Source organism: Hylobates moloch, unplaced genomic scaffold (genome assembly GCF_009828535.3).
Source record: "Hylobates moloch isolate HMO894 unplaced genomic scaffold, HMol_V3 SCAFFOLD_6, whole genome shotgun sequence".
Taxonomy (NCBI): domain Eukaryota; kingdom Metazoa; phylum Chordata; class Mammalia; order Primates; family Hylobatidae; genus Hylobates; species Hylobates moloch.
In genome coordinates, this window is record NW_026652281.1 from 22037059 (window position 1) to 22058591 (window position 21533).

The 21533-nt window shown below is 44.7% G+C and overlaps 1 protein-coding gene across 1 annotated transcript in view; it reads left to right on the top strand.

The window, feature by feature from the left end:
- Positions 1–821: 821 nt before the first annotated feature.
- Positions 822–21533, top strand: part of ALDH7A1 (aldehyde dehydrogenase 7 family member A1) — a 52442-nt gene continuing 31730 nt past the window's right edge. Inside the window, exons 1-7 of the mRNA XM_032156544.2 lie at positions 822–1124; positions 2401–2454; positions 3053–3118; positions 12302–12382; positions 13282–13405; positions 19042–19174; positions 20788–20832. Coding sequence (XP_032012435.1) covers positions 852–1124; positions 2401–2454; positions 3053–3118; positions 12302–12382; positions 13282–13405; positions 19042–19174; positions 20788–20832 — 776 coding nt within the window. The 5' untranslated portion in view covers positions 822–851. The remainder of the gene's footprint in view (positions 1125–2400; positions 2455–3052; positions 3119–12301; positions 12383–13281; positions 13406–19041; positions 19175–20787; positions 20833–21533) is intronic.

Below are 21533 nucleotides of genomic sequence, written 5' to 3' on the forward strand. Positions count from 1 at the left end.
AGCCTGGGCGGTAGGGCGATACTCCATCTGAAAAAAAAAAAAGTAAGAGGCCGGGCGCGGTGGCTCATGCCTGTAGTCCCAGCACTTTTGGAGGCTGAGGCGGGCACATCATCTCAGGTCAGGAGTTCCAGACCAGCCTGACTAACATGGTGAAAACCCGTTTGTACTAAAAATACAAAAAATTAGCCGGGTGTGGTGGCGCACACCTGTAATCCCAGCTACTCGGGAAGCTGAGGCAGGAGAATCCGCTTGAACCCAGTAGGCGGAGGTTGCAGTGAGCCAAGATCGCGCCATTGCACTCTAGCTTGACCAACAAGAGCGAAACTCCGTTTCCAAAAAAAAGAAAAAAAAAGTAAGAATATACCCAGGCAGGATATTTGTAGAGGAAATGCAGCAATCTAATATTTATCATTAATTAGAAAACTTTAGTTTGTAACCAAACTAACCACCCTTCCTCCGCCCCCCTGATACAAACCCTCCGTTGGCTACTCCAGGGACAAGAGGCGTCACCATCGCTAAGGAGCTGGTTAGGAATGTCCGCTCTCCGGCCCTAGCCCAGACTTACTGAATCAGAATGTGTATTTACCACGACGACCAGGTCATTACACGCATTTTACAGTTTCAGAACCCCTGCTATAGCCTACTGTACTTCAGCGCCCATATTTTGCTGAAAAGAATTCCCAAGCTGGAGCAGTGGCTCCCGGAGTCTTTCACCAGATGGCAGCAGCCCACTCCTCCCTGTAGCACTCCCATTGTTCCAGGCAGGATTCAGCCGCAGGCTCCTCCGGAAGACCAGGGGTCGACGGGGCGGTGGCGGGGTCGTGCCGAGTGGGAGGGGTCGGGTCTGCCCAATGGGTTCTCCCGGGCGGGGGGCGGGGCTCTATTTCAGCAGCTCTCAGGGCCTTAGGCTCATCCCGAGTCCCGGGCTCAGTATGTGGCGCCTTCCCCGCGCGCTGTGTGTGCACGCTGCAAAGACCTGCAAGCTCCCTGGACCTTGGAGCAGGCCTGCCGCTTTCATGTCTACTCTCCTCATCAATCAGCCCCAGTATGCGTGGCTGAAAGAGCTGGGGCTCCGCGAGGAAAACGAGGGCGTGTATAATGGAAGCTGGGGAGGCCGGGGAGAGGTACGCGGGCGCTCAAGAAATCTCTGCAGCCGCTGGGGTTCGCTCGAGGAGGCCGTGCGGTCACTGACCTACCCACTCCCCCGCTGGCGCTGGAGGCGGTAGTACAGGATGGGAGATTTTGAAGCTCCACAGTAAAAGTTTTCTCGTGTAGGGCGCCTTTAAAACAAAAATTTAGATTTTAGGTCCTTGTGTGCTATGCAGAATCGACGTCATTTTGGAGCCATAGGGGCTAAACTTCCCGCCCATATTTAAAACCTTATGGTCTTGGGATCTATGGTCTTGTGAGAAATGTGGCACACTGAGCGGTGCAACTGATCTTAATTTAGAGCTTAACTCTTGCTCTTCAGCTGCGACGTGCACCGCAGGTAACGTTCTTCAGTGTAGTTTTATCTTCCTTCCTGAATTCCCTGGGAGTTTGCAAGCTCGGACTTGCCGAAATCCTGCCTTGTCGTACGTTGGGCTGTGAACTCCTTTGAGGACTGGGTTTTCAGCATTTCTCCATTGCCCAGGGCTTAACACCGTGCCTGATGCCCATTACTGCTCAATACAATGTTTTATAGAATACAATGGAAAGGTAAGGTTATTATCGCCCAGATTTTTTTTTAAGAGAAAGTTTTTTATAGGAAGATGTTATGTAACAGTTAACACTTTACTGGACTTTGTATATTGTATAATGAACCTGCCTTGGTAGAGGGAACACGTCTTTTGGTAATCCGTGGCTGTAGGAGATAGAGATAATTTTAATTGCTCCTCAAACCTCAGTGTTTCATCCTGATTTCCATGTGGTATCTGATCATTAGGCTCTTGAAGGCCTTTTTGGCTGTGCCTTAATTTTCCCTTTCATTGTTGACCTGAGACCTCTCCAGTTGATGTGGACACAGGCCTTTCCCATGGTTTTCCTGCCTTGGCCATTTCATCTCTGAGCAGAGGGTGGGCAGAGTAAGGGAGAGAAGAAATAACTAAAACTAGTCAGTTTGCTCTGTTATTAATGGAAAAAGAGGCAAAATAACTGGTTACGTTAAGGCTTTTGTTTATATGCCAATATTGATATGTCAGGGGAGAGCTTTGCAGAAAGGTAGTTTCTAATGTTCAAGTCAGAAATGAAAGACAACCTCTGTAGGGTGGTTTATATGTAACAGAAGTTAACCTCAGCTTTTTGAGTTTGGATATTATACCATTTTTTCCTCTCTTGTTTTTCTTCCCCCTGTTTGGACTATTCCCTTACTTCAGAAGGGATTACGTTTTCTATACATGATCATCATCCTTTTCTTTTAAGGTTATTACGACCTATTGCCCTGCTAACAACGAGCCAATAGCAAGAATCCGACAGGTAAGTGTGTGTGTGTTTAATTCGAATTACACACAAGGAGTTTGTGCAGGCTTTCTTTAGAGGCAGAAGCCAGTTAGGCAGGTCAAGAATAATATAAAATCACAAAGGCAGAGAATAATGTGTTTATTTTTCATTTGTCATTTAGGACTGTCTGGGGGAGACTGTCCTCTCTTGGGTGGGGGCGTGAAAAGGAAAGAACCACAGAAAAGGTGAAGCATAGAAAGACTAGGCAGGGGGCCATTTAAGGCAGTGCTTTTGAAGTACCTGAGGATTTTGTTAGAATGAAACTTCTGATTTCTGAAGTCTGGGTTGGAGCTCAAGGTTCTGCATTTCTAATATGCCTCACGTGTTGTTCCCAGATGAAGCCGACAGATTTTGCTTTGAAAAGCAAGGTTTTAAAGCATAGTTGGATTCCAACCTGTTTTACCGGGTTCTGACTAGTTTTTGGAAGTGTAGACTGTGGGAATCATTCTCAGCCATAAATGTTAGGGAATCCTAGAGATTTTCCATTTCTTTTCTGAAAATATTTGTGTGTTCTAGAAGATCATCATCACTTATCTTTATTTCCCCCTCTCTGTCCCCCTAATTCTTAATTTAGGCCAGTGTGGCAGACTATGAAGAAACTGTAAAGAAAGCAAGAGAAGCATGGAAAATCTGGACAGATGTAAGTATGGTCTTTGTTTCTAGAATTCAGAAGAGATCACTTTGCCTATTGTAAGCAATGAGATACATAAACATCCGATAAGCAGGTCAGTGCCGCCTTATTAAAATGTGAGCTCCTTGGGGGCTGTGATACTGTACTAGGGCTCCTGCTGTTTTGGAAACACCTCTGCCATATTTCTAGGGTAGTGCCTTTTTTGTACTTGCCATTCATTGAATGGATAAATTTAAATGAGTTAAAACTTTGTGCTGGTGTAGTATAAACTTGAGCTGTGAACACTATTCTTCACTGAAATTACTTGAATTTATAATTAAATAGAAAATGAATAGAAGATCTATGCTAGAAATATTCGTTTGCTCCTCCTCTCTCCCCCTGCCAGATTTGTCTGGGAGTATCTCAGCAATAGGTCAGCGTTCCTGGTTTAAAGAACAACAGCAGATCGGACCTGGTGGCTCATGCCTGTGATCCCACCACTTTAGGAGGCTGAGGTGGGTGTATCATCTGAGGTCAGGAGTTCGAGACCAGCCTGGCCAACATGGTGAAACCCTGTCTCTAGTAAAAATACAAAAATTAGCCGAACGTGGTGGCGCATGTAATCCAGCCTACTCGGGAGGCTGAGGCAGGAGAATTGCTTGAGCTTGGGAGGCGGAGGGTGCAGTGAGCCAAGATAGCACCACTGCACTGCATCCAGCCTGGGTGACAGAGTGAGACTCTGTCCCAAAAAAAAAAAAAAAAAGAGCAGTGGCAGCATCCCTTTCTCAGGGCCAGAGGCTCATGTTCCTTGACTGTCTAATCAGGCTGTGAGACAGAGTCAGCCTCCTTGGTCTCTGAGTCTCCACCATTGGTTAAATGAGCAAACGTAGGAACTGTGACTGGTGCTGGGCTGGCCACACTGACTTGTCACTAGGTGGGAGCTAGGCTCCTGAAAAGGGGAGAGTAAAGGCGAACCGGGATAGCCTGATTTCCCAACCTTCCCACTACCCCCATCCTCAGTGTGCTTTGTCTTGTAAAAAGAAAAGACTGGGGGTGCCTGCCTCCTGGGAGGGTTAAATTTAATCTCCATTTAAAGGACTTACTGGAGAGCCTGGCACAGGAAAAGCCTCAGTACATTTGAGTTAAACCTTGTGCTGCTGGATGTGGGACTGCTGAGGGACTGCTGAGCTGCAGTATTTTCTCTGAGTCAGTGATTGCAAGGGGGGTTGGGTGGGGTTGGGGTGGGTTGCAGAGTAGCAGCCTGTCCAAGAGAGCCCTGAGTTGGATGACACTTTTTTTTTTTTTTTATCAGCCAAGAAACGTCTTTGTGTAAAGCATGAAGCACATCTTTCCTCTACTTTAATTATGGATAGAAGTATGGCCTAGGGTTCCATTATACACAATCAAAAGTATCCTTGGGCAGAAAAATACCACTTCCACAAGTAAACAGTGTGCTAGGTGAAGTTCACCCTACCTGGATAGAGAATACTGTCCAAAACAGTGTCCTTCATTGTTTTAAAAACTTACTTGTATTTATTTCTGATCATAAAAGTAATTATATATATATATTTTAAGAAAATATTGATGCCGTAAATAAGATAAACAAATTTAGTCCCCTTACCCCAACCTCTGCAATGCAAAATGATTATTAGGTTTAGGTTTTGGTGCATTTCCTTCCAGTCTTTCATATATTTATTTCATAGTTGTGATTATTGTACATCCATATATACATGGTGTGTATACAGTTTTGTGACCTGTGATGATTGCATTGCATACCATCCTAAAGTTATTGCTTTTTTTTTTTTTTTTTTTTTTTTTTTTTTTTTAAGACAGGGTCTGGCTCTGTCACCCAGGCTAGAGTGCACTGGCTCAATCTCGGCTCACTGTAACGTCTGCCTTCTGGGCTTGGGATCCTCCCATCTCAGCCTCCCAAGTGGCTGGGATTACACGCACACACCACCATGCCTGGCTAATTTTTTTGTATTTTTTGTAGAGATAGGGTTTCACCATGTTGCCCAGGGCAGTCTCGAACTCCTAAGTTCAAACGATCTGCCCTCTTTGGCCTTCCAAAGTGCTGGGATTACAGGCATGAACCACCATGCCCAGCTGCATAATTTTTTAAAAATTGTTGTTTTCCTATACTTATATACTTCTTTCTTTTGAGACAGAGTCTCACTCTGTCACTCTGCAGTGGTATGATCTCGGCTCACTGCAACCTCTGCCTTTCAGGTTCAAGTGATTCTCCTGCCTCAGTCTCCCAAGTAGCTGAGACTACAGGTGTGCGCCACCAGGCCTGGCTAATTTTTTTTTTTAATATATTCTCCAATTTAAAACTTTCAATTAAAAAGTAAACTTTAACATCAAAAATGCAAACTTGGAGAAGACAGAAAAGATCACACACAAGGCTGTCACTTCACACTTGGAAAGTTGCACAGTGGCCAGGCAGAGGCGCTCCTCACTTCCCAGACGGAGCGGTGGCCAGGCGGAGGCGCCCTTCACTTCCCAGACGGTGGGCAGCTGGGCAGAGGCGCTCCTCACTTCCCAGACGGGGCGGCGGCCAGGCAGAGGCGCTCCTCACTTCCCAGACAGTGGGCAGCTGGGCAGGGAAAAACCATCCTCCCTTCCCGAACCCAGTGGGCAGCTGGGCAGAGGCGCTCCTCACTTCCCAGACGGAGCGGCGGCCAGGCAGAGGCGCTCCTCACTTCCCAGACAGTGGGCAGCTGGGCAGAGGCGCTCCTCACTTCCCAGACAGTGGGCAGCTGGGCAGAGGCGCTCCTCACTTCCCGAACGGGGCAGCCGCTGGGCAGAGGCGCTCCTCACTTCCCAGACGGGGCGGTGGCCGGGCAGAGGCGCTCTTCACTTTCCAGACTGGGCGGCAGCTGGGCAGAGGTGCTCCTCACTTCCCAGATGGTGGGGCGGCCGGGCAGAGGCGCTCCTCACTTTCCAGATGGGGCGGCCGGGCAGAGGCGCTCCTCACTTCCCAGATGGGGCGGCTGGGCAGAGGTGCTCCTCACTTCCCAGACGGTGGGGCGGCTGGGCAGAGGCGCTCCTCACTTCCCAGTCAGTTGGGCAGCTGGGCAGAGGCGCTCCTCACTTCCCGGACGGTGGGGCGGCTGGGCAGTGGCACTCCTCTCATCCCAGACGGGGTGGTGGCCGGGCGGAGGTGCTCCTCACTTCCCAGACGGGGTGGCAGGCCTGGCTGATTTTTGTATTTTTAGTAGAGACAGGGTTTCACCATGCTGGCCAGGTTGGTCTCGAACTCTTGACCTCGTGATCCACCCACCTTGGCCTCCCAAAGTGTTTGGATAACAGGCGTTAGCCACTTCACCCGGCCTTCCTGTACATATATACTTAAAAAAAATAAAAAATAAAAAATAGACCAGGCACGGTGGCTCATGCTTGTAATCCCAACACTGTGGGAGGCCAAGGTGGGTGGATCACCTGAGGTTGGGAGTTCGAGACCTGCCTGACCAACCTGGAGAAACCCCGTCTCTACTAAAAATACAAAATTAGCCAGGCGTGGTGGTGCACGCCTGTAATCCCAGCTACTTGGGCGGCTGAGGCAGGAGAATCACTTGAACCTGGGAGGCCGACGTTGCAGTGAGCGGAGGTCGAGCCATTGCACTACAGCCTGGGCAACAAGAGCAAAACTCTGTCTCAAAGAAGAAAAGAAATTAATAGACTTTTATTTTTTAGAGCAGTTTTAAGTTTACAGAAAAACGAGTAGAAAGTACAGAATTCCCATTAGTCCCTCATTCCTCTTCCCAAGTTTCTTTTTTTTTAACACAGAGTCGCCCAGGCTAGTGTACGGTGGCATGCTCACAGCTCACGGCTTACTGCAGCTTTGACCTCCTGGGCTCAAGCAATCCTCCCACCTCAGCCTCCTTAGTAACTAGGACTACAGGCATGTTCCTCCACACGTGGCTAATTTTTGTATTTTTTGTAGAGATGAGGTTTTGCTCTGTTGCCTAGGCTGGTCTCAAACTCCTGGGCTCAAGCAGTTTACCCACCTCCGTCTCCCAAAGTGCTGGGATTACAGGCATGAGCCACCACACCTGGAATGAACTGGCTTTTAAACCTATCTTTGCCCTACGGAGTGCCAGCTGACATTATGATCTTTCTTAAATATTGGGCTGTACTTTTTTTGTTGCTATTTTCACATTCAGGATCTCATTTGGCAGTCAACTCTTACCCACCATGCCAGCCTCTGCACCTAACATCCTTTCCCATACTTCTGGTGCTTTTTAGACCTCCCAGTAAATAGAGTGGGAGTGCTAAGTGGGAACAGGTTGCTTTCCTGGATAATAGTAGAGTCAGTTGGGGATCCTACTTGTTTGATTTTGTGTTAAGCAATTGAGTTCAAGGTTTAGGGAAGAGGCAGAGTTTTTCCTAACTGTGCTCTGGGGCTCCTGCCAATAGGGCAGGGACTTAGAGAGGCTTGGTAAGAACAGACCAAAGCTTGACCCCCTTCTCGTCACAGAAGCTTTCCCATCTCGATCCTCCCTCATGTGAGGCTTCTCTGCTTGGCCCTCATCCGTTTGGCTGGCCTTGACTGTGTTAGGACAAACCACTGTTCCATGTAGTTCATTTGAGTTAATTCTAGAATTTTTCTTTTCTTTTTTTTTTTTTTTTTGAGACAGAGTTTTGCTCTTGTTGCCAAGGCTGGAGTGCAATGGTGCTATCTCGGCTCACTGCAACCCCTGCCTCCCGAGTTCAAGCGATTCTACCTCAGCCTCCCAAGTAGCTGGGGTTACAGGCGACCGCCACCAATTTTTTTAATATTTTTAGTAGAGACGGGGTTTCACCATGTTGGCTAGGCTGGTTTCGAATTCCTGACCTCAAGCGATCCACCCCCGTCGGCCTTCCAAAGTGCTAGGATTACAGGCATGAGCCACTGCAACCGGCCAATTCTAGAATTTTTCAAAAGGAACGTTTTTCTTCAAAGGAAATGGAAATAAAGTGAAACATATGGAAAGGTAGTTTATAGAAACTGATTTCTTTCTAAGGAATAGACTTGCCGCTTTCTTCCATGAGCCAGTTTCAGCACAGAATGCAGCCTATTTCTGCCCTCTGCATCCCCATGTGTCCTCATTTTCCCTCCTATCTCTAGTGAGAAAGAGCAGAAGTCTCTCTGTCCTTGAAGACAGGGAACTGTTTTTTTTTTTCTTTCTTTCTTTTTTTTTTTGAGACAGAGTCTTACTCTGTCACCTAGACTGGAGTGCAGTGGTGCAATCTCGGCTCACTGCAACCTCTGCCTCCTGGGTTCAAGTGATTCTCCTGCCTCAATCTCCTGAGTAGCCGGGATTACAGGTACCAAGCATGGCTAATTTTTGTATTTTTAGTACAGACAGGTTCTCACCATGTTGGCCAAGCTGGTCTTGAACTCTTGATCTCAAATAATCCACCTGCCTCGGCCTCCCAAAGTGCTGGGGATAGAGGCGTGAACCACCGCCCCGGCCATAATTTTCCAAAACCACTTTGTCTTGCTTTTCAGCCTTTGCATATGCTCTGTACCCCTCTAACCATATGCTTTTCCTCCACTTTGCCTACCTCTTCACAACACCTGGCATGCTTTAGGTCTTAGCCCTAAACTCTAAACTTGTAAAAAGCCTATTTCAGGTTGCTCCAGTTGTGAAATCTAGCTCCCCTTTTGTGGCAGTTGCCACTAATCAGATTGTAATTGCCTGTTTCTTGCCTTTATCACCCCCATGGACTGTCAGCTCTATAGAGGGCAAGAATTGTAACTGTCTCATTTGCACTAGAATATCCAGGGATTAGCACAGTGTCTGGCACATAGAACATGTGCAATAATTATTTGTTGAAAGACTTACTGAATAAAATGTGTCCAGAATGGGAGGTAAAAGCCATGTATACTGGCCATTCTGAGTTGAAATTAACCAACTTAACTAAACTTATAAATGTGCTGACTAAATTCAATTGAAACATCATTAAACCCACACTGTGTGCTAGGAAATGTATAGGTTATGTGCTGATTGATATAATGCTACAGGTTTTTGTTTCCTGTTTGCAAAACTGTGCATATGTTGTGAAAATGACAGACATTGCAAACATATAAATTGTGGATGAAAATCTGTTATAATTTTACTCCCCAGAAAAAACCATTGTGAACAGCTTGGTATATGTTCCTCCAAATTTAAGCAAAAGTTTATTTACCATAAGTGTTTTCTTGTTTTCTATTATTCTATTATAGCTTTTCAATGTTTTCCCATAAAAATCTACCTTATTTTATCACTGTTCCATAATTAACCAATCATGTGCTGATGGACAGTTGGTTTCTTTTTTTCTTTACTAGAAACGGCACTGCAATGAATATCATTGTACCTATACTTTTGCATACTTATGTATATAAGCTCAGTTTCTGTAAGCAGAGCTGCTTAGTTAAAGGGTAGGAATGTCATGCCTGTAATCCCAGCACTTTGGGAGGCCGAGGCAGGCGGATTACCTGGGATCAGGAGTTCAAGACCAGCCGGACCAACACAGTGAAACCGCATCTCTGCTAAAAATACAAAAAATTAGCCGGCCGTGGTGGCAGGCGCCTGTAATGCCAGCTACTTGGGAGGATGAGGCAGGAGAATCACTTGAACCCGGGAGGCAGAGGTTGCAGTGAGCCGAGATCGCACCACTGCACTCAAGCCTGGGCGTGACAGAGCGAGACTCCGTCTCAAAAAATAAATAGATAAAACAAAGGGTAGGAATGTTTTAAATGTTAATAGATTACAAAGTGACCATCCAGAAAAGCTGTACTAAGACATGGTAATACACTTGGGGGGAAGAGAGAGCAAGGAAGATCTTTGAGCTCACAGCCAAGCTCTGTGAGACAAGTGTGGGCAGTGCTGTGTTTAGGAGCAGTGGGAGTTAGGGGGATGGTGTGATTAGCTTCTGCCTGGGGGAAGGTTTCATGGAGGGGAATGTTCCTTTTACCCGTACTTTATTTTTTTATTTTTTTTTTGAGACAGAATTTCACTCTTGTCATCCAGGCTGGAGTGCAATGGCGGGATCTCAGCTCCCTGCAACCTCCCCCTCCCGGGTTCAAGTGATTCTCCTGCTTCAGCCTCCCAAGTAGCTGGGATTACAGGCGCCTGCCACCATGCCCGGCTAATTTTTGTATTTTTAGTAAAGATGGGGTTTCACCATGTTGGCCAGGCTCGTCTTGAACTCCTGACCCCAAGTGATCCACCTGCCTCAGCTTCTCAAAGTTCTGGGATTACAGATGTGAGCCACCGTGCCCAGCCTTAGCTGTACTTTGAAGGAGAGGCAGAATTGGCAAGAACTTGATGGGAGAGAGGGAATGATGGTCATAGTTGGAGAAATTGTGTCTCATTCATTAATCACATCTCAAACTTTATGTGACATAAGCTGTGCTCTTTACCCCCAAAACCTGATGTTTCCCTTCAAGTCTTCTTCATCCCAGTAATTATACTTCATCTACCTACCTATTTAAGCCAGAGAGCTGGAAGTCATCCTGAGTTCTTTATTCTCTTCATTTCCTGCATCTGTGTGTCCTGTCAATTCTACTCCCAAAATAGACCCTGAATCCACTTGTTGTTCCCCTTGTTACCACTGCAATCTTTTTTTTTTTCTTTTTGAGTTGGAGTCTTGCTCTGACGCCCAGGCTGGAGTGCAGTGGCGCAATCTCGGCTCATTGCAAACTCTGCCTCCCGGGTTCACACCATTCTCCTGCCTCAGCCTCCCGAGTAGCTGGGACTACAGGCGCCCGCCACCACGCCCGGCTAATTTTTTGTATTTTTAGTAGAGACAGGGTTTCACCGTGTTAGCCAGGATGGTGTTGATCTCCTGACCTTGTGATCCACCTGCCTCGGCCTCCCAAAGTGCTTGGATTACAGACGTGAGCCACAGCGCCTGGCTACCACTGCAATCTTAAGACTAAGTCACTATATCTTTTTTTTTTTTTTTTTTTGAGACAGAGTCTTGCTCTTGTTGCCCAGGCTGGAGTGCAGTGGCATGATCTCGGTTCACTGCAACCTCTGCCTCCCGGGTTCCAGTGATTCTCCTGCCTCAGCCTCCCAAGTAGCTGGGATTACAGGTGCTCACCACCACATCCTGCTCATTTTTGTATTTTTAGTAGAGATGAGGTTTCCCCATGTTGGCCAGGCTGGTCTTGATCTACTGACCTCAGGTGATCCACCCACCTCGGCCTCCCGCAGTCCTGGGATTACAAGCATGTGCCACTGCGCCTGGCCTATAATAAATTCTTAATTGAGCTCCCTGCTTCTAATCTTTTCCCCTTCAATGTATCCTCTACCTATCAGATAGCGATATTAAAAGATAAAGCAAATCCTCTTATTCTGCACCTTAAAAGACATTCAAGACTTCACACTGCACCTGGAGTAAGATTCCAACACCTTACAAGCTTCTAGCTTTAGACATACTGGCCTTCCCAATCAGCCCCTTTTATTTTCCATGGATCCGTCTTACATGTTTTTTCCTTATCCCTGGGAAGAATATTCCTATGGCTTACTTTTCCCATTCTTCAGGTTTCAGCTTCAATATTACCTCCTTAGAGATTTTTCCTGCCAACCTTTTTTTTTTTTTTTTTTTTGATATGGAGTGTCACTCTGTTGCCCAGGCTGGAGTGCAGTGGCGCGATGCCAGCTCACTGCAACCTCCGCCTCCCGGCTTCAAGTGATTCTCCTGCCTCAGCCTCCTGAGCAGCTGGGATTACAGGCGCACACCACCATGCCCAGCTAATTTTTGTATTTTTAGTAGAGATGGGGTTTCACTATGTTGGCCAGGCTGGTCTCCAACTCCTGACCTCGTGATCTGTCCGCCTCAGCCTCCCAAAGTGTTGGGATTACAGGTGTGAGCCACCACGCCCGGCCTCCTGCCAACCTTTAAGGTAAAGTGACTTACCCATTTCCCTTCCAGTCTTGCTGTTTTTCTCTGTCTCAGCTTCCTTTTTATTTCCTTTGTCCTTAAAACCCTGATGGCAATTTGTAATTATTTGTTGCCTTTTCTTCTCCTCTGTGCCTTCCAGTAGATATAGATATTTGCTCCATGAATGCCTTGCTTCTTATTTTAGCTCCAGTGTCTGGCCATATCACAGTCTCGATGTGATCAAAAGTCTTCTTTGATGTGATTGTACTTTGTTCTTTTACAGCACACATCCAATACTGTGTTATAGACATGAATTTATGCTTTGAATTAGACACAAAAATTGCATTCTTTTCTTAGATTCCTGCTCCAAAACGAGGAGAAATAGTAAGACAGATTGGCGATGCCTTGCGGGAGAAGATCCAAGTACTGGGAAGCTTGGTAAAGTATTTTTGTAGTGTATACACAATTCTTTGAGTGGAGAATAAGGCTGTCATGCTTTTCTGTATATAAGATTGTGAGGTTTTTTTTTTTTTTTTTGAGATGGAGTCTCGCTGTCACCCAGGCTGGAGTGCAGTGGTAAAATCTTGGCTCACTGCAGCCTCCGCCTCCCATGTTCCAGCAATTCCTCTGCCTGAGCCTCCCAAGTAGCTGGGATTACAGGCTTGTGCCACCACGGCTGGCTAATTTTTTATATTTTTAAAGTAGTTATGGGGTTTCATCATGTTGGCCAGGCTGGTCTTGAACTCCTAACCTCAGATGATCCTGCCTGCCTCGGCCTCTCAAAAGTGCTGGGATTACAGGCATGGGCCACCACACTTGGCTAGAAGAGTTTTTAAGAAAAGTAGTTTATATTATATTATATTATATTATATTATTGCCCAGGCTGGAGTGCAATGGCAGGATCTCGGCTCACTGCAACCTCCCTCCTGGTTCAAGCAATTCTCCTGCCTCAGCCTCCAAGTAGCTGGATGCCCAGCTAATTTTTGTATTTTTAGTAAAGACGGGGTTTCACCATGTTGGCCAGGCTGGTCTTGAACTCCTGACCTCAGGTGATCTGCCTGCCTTGGCCTCCCAAAGTGCTGGGATTACAGGCATGAGCCACTGTGCCCGGTTGTACTTTATATATTTTAAAAATTCTTTCCTTAGAGGAAAGATTAACAAGGTAGACAGGAAAAAGTGAAGGCAATTCTTGTGTTTTAAAATTCTTTGGAAAATAAAACAGACTTTCTTCAGTTTATTACATTTACAAAATATGTTTCGCTTCCCCCTTTCTTTAATTTAATGTTTATAATGTGAATTCTGTTGGAAAAATTCTGCTTGTCGTTTTATATTTCTAGGTGTCTTTGGAGATGGGGAAAATCTTAGTGGAAGGTGTGGGTGAAGTTCAGGAGTATGTGGATATCTGTGACTATGCTGTTGGTTTATCAAGGATGATTGGAGGACCTATCTTGCCTTCTGAAAGTAAGCAGTGAAATTAGTTAAGCTGAGTTTTGTACTCTGATATACAGAGCTCCAAAAAAAATAAAATACTCTGGCTATAGACTGCAAAAGAGAAATTTCAAGTGGCATAAATATGTGAAAATATCCTTAATCTTTCAAAGAAATGCAAATTAAAACAGATGAAAATGTTAGATCAGGAAACTTTTTGTTTTAAAGATAAAACTTAATGTTGGCAAGTCCATGGGTAAGACACTTTTAACTCATCTGTAAAGTGATTTGGAAATATACCCAAAGAGCTCTAACTTTAAAGAGCCCAGTTTTAAGAATCTAAGTAAATAATCTGAAATAAGACAGAAGTTATGTTTAAAGAAGTTCATTGTGGCATCAATAAAAAACATTAGAAATGACCTAAATGTCGAATCATAAGGGGAAAAAATCTAAGCCAATTTTGGTAGACTATTAGCATGTACTAAAAATAATGTTTGTGAAGGTTGTCTTCCCCTAACCCACACTTTTATGGGAAGGTTTTATTTACTTATTTTAAAATTTTACTAATGTTAATTTTTTTGAAGAAGCGATAGATTCATATCAGAAAATAAGAAAGCAATAAAAGGGTGAAGGAGTAAAAGTTTCCCTCCTACCCCCATAACTAAGCCATGGTACCCCATGGAAGTAGTGAATGCTTTCAATTTCTTGTGTGTCTTTTTTATATTTTGTAGGGTCTTGCTGTGTTGTTCAGGCTGGTCTCAAACTTCTGGCCTCAAGTGATCCTCCCCTTCAGCCTCCTGAGTAGCTGGGATTATAGGCATGAGCCACCTTGCTAGGCCCTTGTGTATCTTTTTAGAGCACATACAGCCAAATATGTAGCAAATTATGCATTTTTTTTTTTTTTTTTTTTTTTTTTTGAGATGGAGTCTCACTCCGTTGCCCAGGCTGGAGTGCAGTGGCGCGATCTTGGCTCACTGCAACTTCCGCCTGCCGGGTTCAAGCGATTCTTCTGCCTCAAACTCCCGAGTAGCTGGGATTACAGGTGTGTGCCACCACACCCGGCTAATTTTTGTATTTTTGGTAGAGATGGGGTTTCACCATCTTGGCCAGGCTGGTATTGAACTCCTCACCTCATGATCCATCCTCCTCGGCCTCCCAAAGTGCTGGGATTACAGGCGTGAGCCACTGTGCCCGGCCGCAAACTGTACGTTCTGTTTTATACTTTTATATTCAAAAATAAATCTTGGAAATTGTTTTTTTGTTTTCTTTTTTTGAGACAGGATTTTACTCTCTTGCCCAGGCCAGAATGTAGTGGCATGATCACAGTTCACTGCAGCCTCAACATCCCTGGGATCAGGCGATCCTCCCATCTCACCCTCCTCAGTGGCTGGGACTGTAGGTGCACACCACCATACCTGGCTATTTTTTTTTTTTTTTTTTTGTAGAGATGGAATTTTGTAGTATTGCCCAGGCTGGTCTCAAACTCCAGGGCTCAGGTGATCTGCCAGTCTCAACCTCCCAAAGTGTTAGGATTGCAGATGTGAGCCACTGTGTCAGGCTTGAAATTGTTTTCATATTATTCAATTAAGGGGCTTCCTTCATCTGTGTTTGCGGCTATTTTGTTATAAAGAGACTATAATTTATTTAGGCAGCTCCCAAATGTTGTATATGTAGGGTTGTTTTCAGTGTTTTGCTATTACAAGCTGTTCTGTAAGAACCAATCTTATACTCTGAGGTTTTAACAATGAAGATAATAAGATGACAGCAAGAGTAAGGAAAAAAAAAAAGCTGGATAGGGTGGCTCACACCTGTAATCCCAGCACTTTGGGAGGCCGAGGCGGGCAGATCACCTGAGGTCGGGAGTTAGAGACCATCCTGGCCAACATGGATAAACCTCATTTCTACCAAAAATACAAAATTAGTGAGGCATGATGGTGCATGCCTGTAATCCCAGCTACTCAGGAGGCTGAGGCAGGAGAATCGCTTGAACCTGGGAGGCGGAGGTTGCAGTGAGCCGAGATCGTGCCATTCACTCCAGCCTGGACAACAAGAGTGAAACTCCGTCTCAAAAAAAAAAAAATGAGGTTACGAGTGTAAGCGATTTGTGATGTTTGCAATGTGGATAGAGCAAAACAGGTAATTGTATGTCTGCATTGGCAATGCTGGGATAGAAGTGTATGCTAAAGTGGTAGCAGTGGTTATCTCTGTGGCAGAATTATTAGTAGTGGATTTTCTTCTATTTTTCTGTATTTTCTAAATTTCCGTGATGGTTTTTAGGTTACATTTATAATCAGGAAATAAATATTTTTCAAAAAATCATATTTTTCTCTTTTTTCTTGGAATATTGAGTAAATTCCCTACTTGTTGAAAGTGTTGGGGGAGTCTTTTTAGGTCTAATTAAGGACAATTAATGTCCTTAATTAGATATCTAGCAATGATTCCCTTTATCCAATATTAACTTTATGTCATTGAACACTTTCAAGAGTTTGTTTCTAGCTAAGAAAAGTTAATAAGCCCACCGTGGTGGCTCACGCCTGTAATCCCAGCACTTTGGGAGGCAGAGGTGGGCGGATCACTTGACTCAGGTAGGGAGTTTAAGACCAGCCTGACCAACATGGAAAAACCCCATCTCTAATAAAAATACGGATTAGCTGGGCATGGTGGCACATTCCTGTAATCCCAGCTACTCGGGAGGCTGAGGCAGGAGAATCGCTTGAACCTGGGAAGCGGAGGTTGCAGTGAGCCGAGATCACGCCATTGTTCTCCAACCTGGGCAACAGAAGCAAAACTCCGTCTCAACAACAACAACAATAACAAAAAAGTTAATAAACCTCCAATTTCGGGATATGTACATGTGCAAGCAGGTAACTATTTGATTTATACCTACTATGATGCCTGCCTCACAATTAAAATTTTTCTCAATTGCTTGCACATTTTTGTTTGTTTGTTTATTTGAGATAGTATCTCTGTCACCCAGGCTGGAGTGCAGTGGTGTGATTATAGCCCCTTGCAGCCTGGTCCTCCTGGACTCAAGCAATCTTTCCACCTCAGCCTCCTGAGTAGCTGGGATTACAGGCACATGCCACCAAGCCCAGCTAATTTAAAAATTTTTCTTGTAGAGACGAGGTCGCACCATGTGGCCTAGGCTGGTCTAGAACTCCTTGGCTCAAATAATCCTCCTGCCTTGGCCACTCAAAGTGTTGGGATTGTAGGCATGAGCCACTACACCTAGCTTACACTTTTTTTTTTTTTTAAAGCAGTTTTCTCATCTATGTAGAGGCTTTGGGGTGACTTTGGCTTTATTAATTCAATAAATGCTTATGGAGCATCTATCAGGTGCCGGGTAATCTACTAGGTGATACTCGAGCTATAAGGCATAGTCCCTGTCCTCAAGGGATTTATAAGCTTATAAATTATACCTTAGAGTGGGAGATAAATAAACAGGTAATTATATCCAGCATAATCTAGCATGGTAAGTAATATGAGGGAGTAGACGGTAGGATGGTGGGCACGTAGATGGGAGCCCCTAACCCAGCCTCATGAGTGCAGTTGGGGAAGGCCTCCAAGAGAAGGTTAGCCAAGGTAAGGTCCCAAATGGGACAAAAAGGAGAAGGGGTGGAGTGCTGGAAGTTGTTTTAAAGAAGGAAGAAGCCTGTGTTAAGGCTGAGAGGGTCTGGCTTATTTGGGGGGATTGCACGCTTCAGCACAGCTGGAGGGTGCAGTGGTCGGGCAAGTAGAGTGGAAAGAGAACCTCAGGAAGAGACTTTGTCTGACAAGGAGATTGGACTTTATTCTGAGAATAGCTACAGTAGGTATCCAAAATCCAGAGGGTTATAAGCAAGGGGGTGACATCAGGGCAGAGATGGGAGGGCAGGAGAGGAGGAGGCAGGCCCTGCCAGGAAGAGGCTGTGCCAGCACTTCATCTCTAGGGATTAAGGTGCCTAGATTAAGGAGGGCCCAGGAGTGAGGTGCTGCATCTGGTATGGTCCCCCATCCTAGCTAGCAGTGTGAGTGTGGCCAGAAAGACTGATGGCTGGGACAGCCACCTTTCTAGTTGGTCTGTGGTTTTAACTGGGATTTGTGAACCATGGTATTCCTGTGGTATGGTTCTATACTGTCCAGCTGCCTTTAATTAAAATAAACACCTTGTGGGATTATGGGTGACTTTAAAGTTTGTATTTAAAATACAATATTTTTGTTTGTATTTTTCTTTTCTTTTCTTTCTTTCTTTTTTTTTTTTGAGACAGGGTCTTACTCCTCTGTTGTCCAGGCTGGAGTGCAGTGGTGCAATCACAGGTCACTCCAGCCTCAACCTCCTGGGCTCAAGCAGTTCTCCCGCCTCAGCCTCCCAAGTAGCTGGGACTACAGGCATATAACCAATCACACCTAACTAATTTTTAATTTTTTTTGTAGAGACAGGGGTCTTGCCCTGTTGATCTAAGTTTCAAACTGAGCTCAAGTGATTCTCCCGTCCTAGCATCCAAAAGTGCTGGAGATTGTAGGCATGAGCCACTGCTCCTAGCTTATTTGTAATTTTAGTTTTGTTTATAGTGAATGTAAAGATTTGTGTAATTCATTTTATTTATTTATTTATTTTTTGAGACAGAGTCTCCCTCTGTTGCCCAAGCTGGAGTGTAATGGCAGGATCTCGGCTCACTGCAACCTCTGCCTCCCGGGTTCAAGCGATTCTCCTGCCTCAGCCTCCCAAGTAGCTGGGATTACAGGCACCCGCCACCACCCCCAGCTAATTTTTGTTTTTTCAGTAGAGACGGGGTTTCACCATGTTGGCCAGGCTGATCTTGAACTCCCAACCTCAGGTGGTCCACCTGCCTCAGCCTCCCAAAATGCTGGGATTACAGGAGTGAGCCACCACGCCCGGCCTGCGTAATTTATTCAACATATATATAATTATTAGAACTCCCCCTTCCCATCTTCCACCAATAAATGAGCCACCTTGTCTTGAATTCAGAGAAGTTGGCCCAGGGATTCATCAGGTAACATAAAGAATATGGGAGGCCAGGCGTGGTAGCTCACTCCTGTAATCCCAGCACTTTGGGAGGCCAAGGTGGACGGATCACTTGAGGTCAGTTTGAGACCAGCCTGGGCAACATGGTGAAACTCCTTCTCTACTAAAAATACAAAAATTAGCTGGGCATGGTGGCACATGCCTGTAATCCCAGCTACTCAGGAGGGTGGGGCTCGAGGATTGCTTGAACTCGAGAGGTGCAGTTGCGTGAGCTGAGATTGCCCCACTCCACTCCAGCCTGGGTGACAGAGTGAGACTGACTCAAAACCAAACAAAACAAAGAACATGGGCCTAAGCCCCTGTGCCCTGGTCGTGTTCTGCCCTTTGTGATCATACCACCTAGGGCACCCATCATCTCTAGAAAGTGTCCTTGTCTCCTAGGTGCACTGATACTGCTCTGATCTATGCAGAGTTCCTATGAAGATCAGAGGCATAATGAATATCATTATGATTTACAAGGTAGTATAGTAATAACCACTTTTGTTGTACATTAGTTAATGTACCGATATCCCATGGCTGTGTAGCAATTTCCCACTATGAGGCATCTGGAATCTTCTCCGGTCTGCTGTACGTTTGTTTTTATTAACTTGATGGGCATTAAATTAACATGCTTCTGCATGTTCCATCCTTTTCCTGTCCTCAGGACCTGGCCATGCACTGATTGAGCAGTGGAATCCTGTAGGCCTGGTTGGAATCATCACGGCATTCAATTTCCCTGTGGCAGTGTTTGGCTGGAACAACGCCATTGCCATGATCTGTGGAAATGTCTGCCTCTGGTAAGACCTGCTCACTTTCCTATTTAGTAGTGAGTGATAAAAATAGCCATTTCTAGATACTACTACCTCAGCCTGTTGAGTAATTGGGATTATAAGTGTGCGTCACTACACCTGGCTTCTTCAATAAAACTTTATTTTATTTTATTTTTTTGAGATGGAGTTTCACTCTTGTTGCCCAGGCTGGAGTGCAATGGTGCGAACCCAGCTCACTGCAACCTCCGCCTCCCGGGTTCAAGCAATTCTCCTGCCTCAGCCTCCCAAGTGGCTGGGATTACAGGCATGTGCCACCATGCCCGGCTAATTTTTTGTATTTTTAGTAGAGATGGGGTTTCACGATGTTGGCCAGGCTGGTTTTGAACTCCTGACCTCAGGTGATCCACCTGCCTCGGCCTCCCAAAGTGTTGGCATTACAGGTATTAGCCATTGCACTTGGCCAATAAAACTTTGATAGTGAACTCCCAAGTAATTCTGAGGCAGTTGGTCAGTGTTCCCATTTAGGTCTTACATTTTTCAACTCTACAAAATATCTGATAGTAAAAATATTATATTTTAGATGGCAAACAGTTACTTGTTTTTTGCTTTTGTGTTCAGTGGAAGAAATTAAATAAGGAAAATCAGGACAATTGTCTTTAGCTCATTTTGCTTGCATCTGTTCCACTAGTTACTAATTTGTTTTAAATGTGTGGTACTCAGTTGAATGTATTCAAAAACTAACTGTAAAATAGGGCATATTTGGGAGGACTAATAACTGCATTTCTTATTTTAACAAGAGAAAAAACTCTGCTTGTCTACAGTTCTTTTTTTTTTTTTTTTTTTTGAGACAGAGTCTCGCTCTGTCGCCCCGGCTGGAGTGCAGGGGCGTGATCTCGGCTCACTGCAAGCTCCGCCTCCCGGGTTCACACCATTCTCTTGCCTCAGCCTCCCGAGTAGCTGGGACTACAGGTGTCTGCCACCACACCCGGCTAATTTTTTTTGTATGTTTAGTAGAGACGGGGTTTCACTGTGTTAGCCAGGATGGTCTCAATCTCGTGACCTCGTGATCCGCCCGTCTCGGCCTCCCGAAGTGCTGGGATTACAGGCGTGAGCCACCATGCCCTGCCTGTCCATAATTCTTTAGCCCGCAGGGCACTGATATTGTCTGACTGACATGGTTTGGTGGGAAGTAGCCCCGAGCTCTTTCAGGGTTCTGCCCCATGTTGTGAAAGGAACTCATGTTTTCCAACGTTCTAATCTAAAAAGGTCCATTGTGTAGTTTTCTTAGCTCTGAGTTTTCCAAGGAAAGTTTACTTAATGCAGCACGTTGGTAGATTTCTGCTTCACTCTGTTCCTATAATTGGCTGAGGTTAATGTTGTGATTCCTGTGATCAGTGCAGCAAGCTGATTCAGAATTGCTTGGTGCCATTTTTATGGTCATGAAAGTTTTGTTGTTCCTTAGGTCTCAAAGACACCCAGTTGAAGGGCAGATTTCTGTTTCAGTTACTAGACTCACTTGTTAGTTGTCTAATTGGACAGAGCTTTTTCTCACACTTTTGCTTCTGTTTGATAATAAAAGGTATTTATGGTTTCCGTTAAATAAGTTTTTCTTTTTCTTTTTTTGTTTTAACCTTCTTAAGGAAAGGAGCTCCAACCACTTCCCTCATTAGTGTGGCTGTCACAAAGTAAGTACATGTGGCTTTCTTTTTCCTGGGTATGCAATAATATTGAAAGGGTGATTGATAGGCCCTGACTTTTTAATCTGATGTCAGAGAGTCACATAGCATGGAATTTGGATAACCTCTTTCTCCTTTGCTTGTAATATTATTTTTATATACAGAGTGTTTTCAGTGCCATGTCATTTAATTTAACTCTTTGGAAACATGCCAGATATTGACATATTGATTGAACTCTTGCAGACATTATTTTGTCACTTTGGAAAATAAAAGCATCTTCAGTGGAAAGGAAATTTTTGCAATTTAGGAGCTATATTTTCTCACTATTCAACAAGTTAATGGTTTTGAGAATAGATTTCTATCCAGCTAATACTTTTATTGCTTTTGCTTAATAGAGTGTTAACAAAACTGATTATTATACTAATCTGCTGAGTCATCTAACACTAAAATGTATCGCATCTTTTGGTTAAAAAGTTATTATTTTTTTTTTTTTTGTGGTTCATTTTAGCTCAACACTTAGAGTTGCCTACAGCAAATTTCTTTCTTTTTTAATTATACTTTAAGTTGGTTAAAAAATTATTAGTGCTTTACTTATATTTGGGAATTTGGCAGCTCTGGTTAAGTCATAAAAGCAATGTGACTGGTTTGTCATTTTGGAATTTGGAGGATGTATAGAGTTAGGGTGATTTCCCATGTAAGATTAGGATGTA